The sequence below is a fragment of the Debaryomyces fabryi genome, assembly GCF_001447935.2.
Source record: "Debaryomyces fabryi strain CBS 789 chromosome Unknown contig00062, whole genome shotgun sequence".
Lineage (NCBI taxonomy): Eukaryota > Fungi > Ascomycota > Pichiomycetes > Serinales > Debaryomycetaceae > Debaryomyces > Debaryomyces fabryi.
In genome coordinates, this window is record NW_015385488.1 from 49,978 (window position 1) to 57,398 (window position 7,421).

At 35.0% G+C, this 7,421-nt stretch overlaps 3 protein-coding genes across 3 annotated transcripts; all 3 read right to left on the reverse strand.

The window, feature by feature from the left end:
- Positions 1-109: 109 nt before the first annotated feature.
- On the reverse strand, positions 110-1,501 carry AC631_03104 (uncharacterized protein; the record flags this gene model as incomplete). The annotated part of the gene is made up of 1 exon (XM_015611933.1): positions 110-1,501. One exon carries the CDS (start codon positions 1,499-1,501, stop codon positions 110-112), a length of 1,392 nt encoding a protein of 463 aa, XP_015467265.1.
- Positions 1,502-1,678: 177 nt separating this feature from the next.
- CTN3 (carnitine O-acetyltransferase) lies at positions 1,679-4,276 on the reverse strand (the record flags this gene model as incomplete). Its single annotated transcript, XM_015611934.1, has 1 exon — positions 1,679-4,276. One exon carries the CDS (start codon positions 4,274-4,276, stop codon positions 1,679-1,681), a length of 2,598 nt encoding a protein of 865 aa, XP_015467266.1.
- Positions 4,277-5,077: 801 nt separating this feature from the next.
- Positions 5,078-6,094, reverse strand: CRZ2 (Crz2p; the record flags this gene model as incomplete). Its single annotated transcript, XM_015611935.1, has 1 exon — positions 5,078-6,094. One exon carries the CDS (start codon positions 6,092-6,094, stop codon positions 5,078-5,080), a length of 1,017 nt encoding a protein of 338 aa, XP_015467267.1.
- Positions 6,095-7,421: the final 1,327 nt, after the last annotated feature.

Here is a 7,421-nt window from a genome sequence, read left to right on the forward strand (position 1 = left end):
ACACGCCCCAATTTATATTTTCTTGTTTTTGCTTGCAAAACCTATCCTATTAATTATGTTTATTAGAATTCATACAGATTTTATTTTTATATATACAGATTTATGTAGATTAATCTATTGGCCACCATTCTGGTTTATATACTTTTAATCCCACATGCTTTACACCGCCTTCAATACAAGGTAATTCAATCTTGTATAAGCTAATATTTTCAATGTCTGATAAATTTGCCAAGACAAAACCCAAATTGTCCTGTAAAGAGAGTAGTTTTCCACTCGATGCTGCCCTTCTACGTACTGGCTTAGAGCTACCAAAAGGAGACGAGGATTGTTGTTCAGGCTGTTCTGGCGTGTTTGGCGCTTTCTTTTCAATTAATGGAGTTATCTCTAATTTTGATATAGTGGATGAATGCAAACCTTGCAATTCCTTAATAACAGGATCGCTTGGATCTAAAGTCAAATGCTCATTTTTATCGATTGCAGATAAATTATCATCGTTTATTTGAAAGAATTGGGCTGGTACGATTCTCTTACGAATAATGCCGTTATTGTAGGTTCTAATGGTAAGTTCCTGACCAACATAACATCCTTTCTCCAATGATAAGCCATTGACAAAATCAAGATTCATTTCAAAAGGTAATAAAGAACTTCCTTTTGGGCTATCTTGAGCTTCAAATAAACCATTTAAAAACCGTCTTCTACTTATGGTTTCTGGATTAAGTATATCGGGTACAACAAAATTGTCTTTAAAAGATGGTGAGAATAGGTTTTCTGGGGATATTTGATTGTCACTATCACCTATCTCCTTATCCATTAACACTTTAATCCCAAAGTTTGGAATTCTATTATCTATTGAAAAGCCTAAGATATTTCCGGCGAATTTCGAATTGAACAAACTTTCACTTTTAATGAATGAATTAGCGTCGTTTAATGCATTTACTGGATCCATGGACTGCAAAAATTCTTGCTGAATAAAATCTAAGTATTCGTCAAATTCGGCCGTATCATTGTAGTAATAATATGAATGCATCGATTTAAGTGGGTTGATGCTAACTTTGGCACTGAGTTTATGCAACTTTAATAGCATTTGTAATTGAGAAGCAAATGATGAGTCAATTTCAACTAAATAATTAGGTTCGGCTATCTGACTATCAAAAGTCCCATTTAAGTTATGAAATGGTTGAGAGTAAAGGAAGCAATCTGTTACTACTCTTCCTTTTGATGATAAAAACATAGAATTCAATCCGTCCCTTCTTACAAATATATTGTTGTCTGGATCATATATATCCTCATGCATCAACCCCCAGTTATCATTAATGTTTATTATTTCTGATAATTTAGCATGCCTATTTTCAGCTTCATTTATAGTGTGTTGCTTCTTCTTGACTATATTTGGAAGAAATCTCGATGTCGACAAACCATTCAAAAATTTTGTAGCATCTGGTCCTTTAATCTGCAATATGCTTTTATTCAAAGCACTTATACCTGAAATCGGAATTTTCATTATGCCTTTCTTTAATCAAAGGATATAAATCGTGTAGAATACATTTTGCTTATAAATTTATTTAGAAGATTCGGTTAATGATATTGAACCACACACGCAAAGCTTGCAACCATTGCAACCAATACGGAACCATATAAATAATATGTTATTATAAATGTATGTAATTTATATAATTAACTAAGAAACGTCAGAAATTTTCAATTCTCTTCCTATTAAATTCTTTGGTTTGCTCGATATTTCTGTTGCAGTTTCAGATGAGCCACTCTCCGTGCTACCTGCTGTAGAAGCTGTTGATGAATTATCTTCTTGCAACAGTAACCTATCTCTGATTTCAGCAGATAAATTAAACTTTTGCTTGATATCACTAGGGTTACTATGTATCATTGCAGTCTTGTGTAGGTTTGTTGACGAATGCTGTCTTGAATTTAAGCTCGATAAACTTGGAGGTGTACTGTTCAAGAATGATTCCTCTTTTGATAATTCATCAGACCTCATATCTAAATCACCAAAATTAAAATAGCCATATCCCCCTAAAATATCATAATCTTCTTTGTATTCATCAGACAAGGAACTAGATCTACTAGAACGAGCTTGCGCATTATCCCCATTTCCTTGAATGCTGACATTTTCTATTGGAATAGAAGTTTTCTCCACTGTCAACGCAATAGGATGTTTGGTCAGAGGAAGAGACTTATTAATATGTTTGAGTTCATGTTCAATCCTAAGTCTTTGAAGTTCCTGCTTCCTAGATTCTGAATCGGTTATATTGATCAAAAAATTGGAATTTTGCTTTATAATCGATAAAAATTCCTTCATGACTCCCTTAAACGTATTCAAGAATCTTTCGGTTTGTCTAAACTTTGAGCTAACCGTTATAAGGATTTTATCACCATGAATAACATAGCCAATTCCAAAACCTTGGTCGGCTGCAGGTGGAATGCCAAACATATGTAATGCTGGATTACCACAATTAGAAATCAATAATTCAGGGGATGAAAGCTTCTCAATTGTTGGGTTTGATAGTAAAGGAATCTGAAGGTCCTTGATTTTCAGTATATCTGGAATTGGTGCTAAATCAGGAACATTAGCATTCATTTTATTCAAAGTCGCTACTGCATGAGGTCTCCGCAAAACAGATACGAGTGCATTAAAATGTCTTTCAAAACCTTTACCATTCATAGCACTACGGTATTGCTTAGTGTGCATGTTACAACATTCTCTGAATAAGTCCCACTTCAATGAAGAGTTAGAGTTTGTAATATATAACTTGACCAATCTTGAAATTAGATCGTTTTGAACTGGAATTAATTCCGTCCTCGAATCTCTGAATTTTCTGGTAGTAATAGGCTCTAAAGTATTTGCCATACTTCCATACAAAGCATAGTTTGCAATTTGGAATGCAATTTGCAAAACTGAGTCTATGCTAAGCTCGAATTTGTTTAACAAAAATGTGTTCAATTTAAGAGTCAATGTCTTGTATTCGTGCTGATGTATTAAGTCTGCTAACCTTGTTTCTGATAGTCTTATCAAATTCAAAAGCTCCGGGGTCCTAGTAATCACTATTCTTTGAGATTCTGGTTTCTTGATAGATCCATCTGCAGATACGAATCCAACGTTCTCATCAAATAATGTATACTCCGCTCCGTTGATGTTTTTGGCTAATTTCAAGATAGAGTCAGCATAGATATCACTAATGAATCTCAAAATAGCAGTCCCGTCTGTTGATGACGATTCCCAAACTACACCAGCAACTGAATTTTTAGTCACTACTAATTGTAACTTATCATACCATCTCGAGGTACATGAACCCACTTGCATGTTGGTTCCTTTCAATAACTCTGAAGTACCATGAGCTATCACCGAAGTCTTTTCTTGGTCCGAAACTGGCATATTAGGATCCAATACAACTATAAACAAGGCATTATCAATCTTTTCTAAGTTTTCTTTATTAGATTTATTTAATTCGTTCCTGCTCATCTTCCAAATAGAAAATGATTGGGTAGTTAAAGATCCAACAGAATTGTTTATAGATTCAACTCTATCAATACTATTAGCATTATCAATAATTTCTTGTAACATTATCGATAATTCATAATCACTGAACCAAATTTTATGTTTAGTCCTGGATTGCTTGTAGTCTTCCTCCTTGTATTTAGTCAAAACTTCTAAACAATAGTACTGGTTATTACATATAATAACAATGTGCCTCGAATCATTAATATCTTTAAACTTCTTTATAGTTGCACTCTGATACGTATTCTCATCTTCCGTGTGGGGAACTCTTGTAGTACCAAATAATATGTTGTAACAGTTCATCGATAACGGATTTCCATTTTTTGGTGTCCTATCTGGCTGCAAGGTATCATTCCGAAGACTAGTTATAAATTTCAAAGATGAATTGATCAAATTGGCTGCCCGTTGACTTTGATTAGGAGGATTGACCGTCTTCGCATATGGGTCTTCTTCAAGAATCAAGTACGGGTTTCGAGGAAGAATATCACCTCTTATTTCGCCATAAATACCCGGGCTAGTTCCATTATTCACGCTGTTCAAGTAGCATGTATTTTCAGGATTTATAGAAGCAGCCACTAAGTGACGTTGAATTAAATTAATTACTTCATGACCGAGAAATTCACTGGATTCCTGAAGTAATTCCTTGTACTCATCCTGGCTCAATAATGGTTTCAATGCATTCAATAATTGAGTCGTTGTATTAGTCAACAGTGGAACTGGTAACCTAGGAAGGTCTTCTTCATATTCATATGTGTATGTCATGTTGCTTAATAGATGATACTCGGTTATTTAATGGAAAAATCAGTTACTTATATACGAGCGATTCTATCTCCGAGTATCCCCACACTTTTGTTCCACGCATCATTATAAGTTCATTGCTAAAAGCTTGGATGATTAACCCAACAAGTCTGATCATTTCTTTGTTATATATTTACATATTATTATATTGCATTTTCAGTATGATATGAGTTACATTCACATGTAATACAATGCATGCCGTTTATAAATATACTATCGATGCAGAGAATTTGTAAAAGTAAATAATTATGATTATCTCAAGTCCTGACTACTTAGGTTTTCCTCAAGGGTATTATGATGGATAATGTTCATCGATTATTGTAAGGAAGTATTTAAGTAATACAGTTTGCAGAATCGTAGACTAATATGAATTTTGAGAGATCATGATTTTTATCTTCAGACTTGAACTAACAAGACGGGAAAATAAGAGAAAGGACGAAAAGACAGACTACGATACTAGAAAAGAAACAATATTCCGTATGATATAACCGCCATGGCACTCATTTAATCACCACTTACAAGATCCAACAATACTGAATTGTTGAGGAAGATAAATATATAGGTTGAGTAAATCGATCCTTTAAGATGAAAAGTCAGTTCTACAAGTTAATACACTACAGCAGATAAATGCTCGATCTCTATGAATTAATGCAATATATTCAATAAAAACGCCTCTATAATATGCAAAGAAAACAAAACCCATACCTTAAAACAAAAAGACCTGAAAACAAGAAGTAAAATGCACCTTAATAAACTCAAGCAAAGTTATTTAGGTTGGATAAACTTCTTAATAAAAGTTGCGTTATCCATGAAAGTGTCATCTTGGTGCTGTTCATGTGTAGAATGGGTAGGATTATTTTCCGACTCATTTGCTTCGTCCATTAGAGGCTTAATGCAAAGCCAACCTGTTTCAGTTCTAAAATGTCTAGATAATGCATCTGAACGGGCAAATTTCTTGCCACAACCCCATTTGGTAGTTCCATCTTTAAGAAAGCCTTCACATTTGAAATTCTTTTCTCCAGCATGCAATAATTCATGACGCTTCTTATCGTGCGATCTAGCAAACGTTTTATCGCACACCGAGCACTTGAAAGGCTTTTCGTTCGAGTGTGTTTTCATATGAGATTTTAAATTATATGGTTTCTGGAACACCTTAGAGCATTGGTTACATGGGTAGGATTGATTCACATCAACAATCCTTTGTTTTGATTTTCTTCTTCTTTTTAAGGAAGGCGATATTGTGTAGCTGACTAATGATGAGTAGTCAATAGGTAAATTCTGCTTATCGTCCAATTTCGAATCCAGCCTTAGCGGCGAGTTATGTGGAATCATATCATTGCTGTTAGTCGAAAGCGGACTTACAGGACATCCCCTGGTTTGTTGTGGTGAATGAGACGTGTTCACCATTGGAACATGACCATATTGATATGGATGAAGCATATTTTGTGATGACATCACCGAAGGTTGGTAGTACATGGGGGATATCATCCGTTGCATCTGTTGTACCTGTTGTGAATTAGCTGGATTATGTGTCTGTATCTGGGGCTGTGAGTACTGTTGCAGTATTGGCTGTTGGTGCATTTGCTGCCCCATGACTTGTTGGTTAGAATAGTAATAATCACCACCATTTGATACTACCGATGGCTGGTTCTGATAAGGAACATATATAGAAGGGAGCTTGCTTTGTTCGTAATATTGTCCCATATTTGAAGGTGTTTGGGAAAAACTCGTGCCCGATGGATATATTTCGGAATAGTAGTTCATCATAGGTTGACTGTTCATAATTATATGTGATTAGACCTGATGGTTTATTTGGTTTAGCTTTTTAGTTCATTTGCCATACTTGTAATGGACAAGCTAATAAATCGGGATATTAAAAAATATATATGTCAAAAATTTAAAATTTCGACATCTCGATTTGTCACAGCCACTGCTGCATACATAAGCTAAAAACGCATTGTCTAAATAACAATTAGGTGAACATCCCATATACGAAGAGGAGTAACGCATTTATATATAATTTTTTGCAAATGACATGACGTACCTTTCTATAGCCCGGCAATCCATAATCGTACTGTATTAAATTGTTTATTCTTATAGTTCTAATAAAATACTCCTCGTATTTAAATCCCTCAGTTACTCATGTTTCAGCTTGATAAAACCGATTTTTTAATCAAAAACATATTGCAGTATCTACGTTTGGTATGCTTCTGTAAGTCTACATATCAAGTCTATAATGCTATTAGTTTAATCAAGCTAATGTGTTGTTGGACCGGTGTTTGGAAAAAGGCGCAGAAAAAGCCTTCTGTATATTTACTTTGACAGGTTTGTTGAGATTTAGAATCCCGAGAGGTTTAATACAATGAATCTTTAAACGGACTATCGCTACATCGTACTTCTTCTACATGTATGATACAATAGATATCACTGCCTTTGTTTGTTTACTAGACATTGTTTATGTAAAACGATTCAAACGAAGGTATAATTTTTTCAAAGACCGAGTGACTTAATTATACGGAAGGGCGCAGCATCGGCGGCGATCCGATCGCACCGTATAGTATGATGTTTTGGGAAGGCGATCCCTTACGCTTATAAAATAGCGGAACTTACGAATGAGTGAATTAAGTTAAACAATGTCCTAATGAATAACAATACGTCGCATGGCTGAGCCAATTAAGACTCGTTTTCCAGGACTTTTCAAATGCACTAAGAACCATAAAATTACTAAGCCTGGTGGGATTCGAATGGCTAATTGATTTCTGGAGAAGCTGATGTTGGATGGGCTATCAGATGTTTAAGCCCTGTTTGATTACTTGGCATGGAATACATGTAAATTGATATATGTTGATAATCGATAATGGCTGTAATGGCGACTCCGTTCGCCGGAGAATGAGAGATTAAAAATCCTGATAGAGTAATCCTTACATCGGACCGCTCCGACTACTCGGAATGTTACGGCCGTTACATTAGTCACGATGCAAATGACGTGTAAATGGTAATTGTAAATAAATACTCTAAGATCTGCCGGTCTAGTATAGTGGTCAGTACACATCGTTGTGGCCGATGAAACCCAAGTTCGATTCCTGGGACCGGCATATTTTTTTTTTTA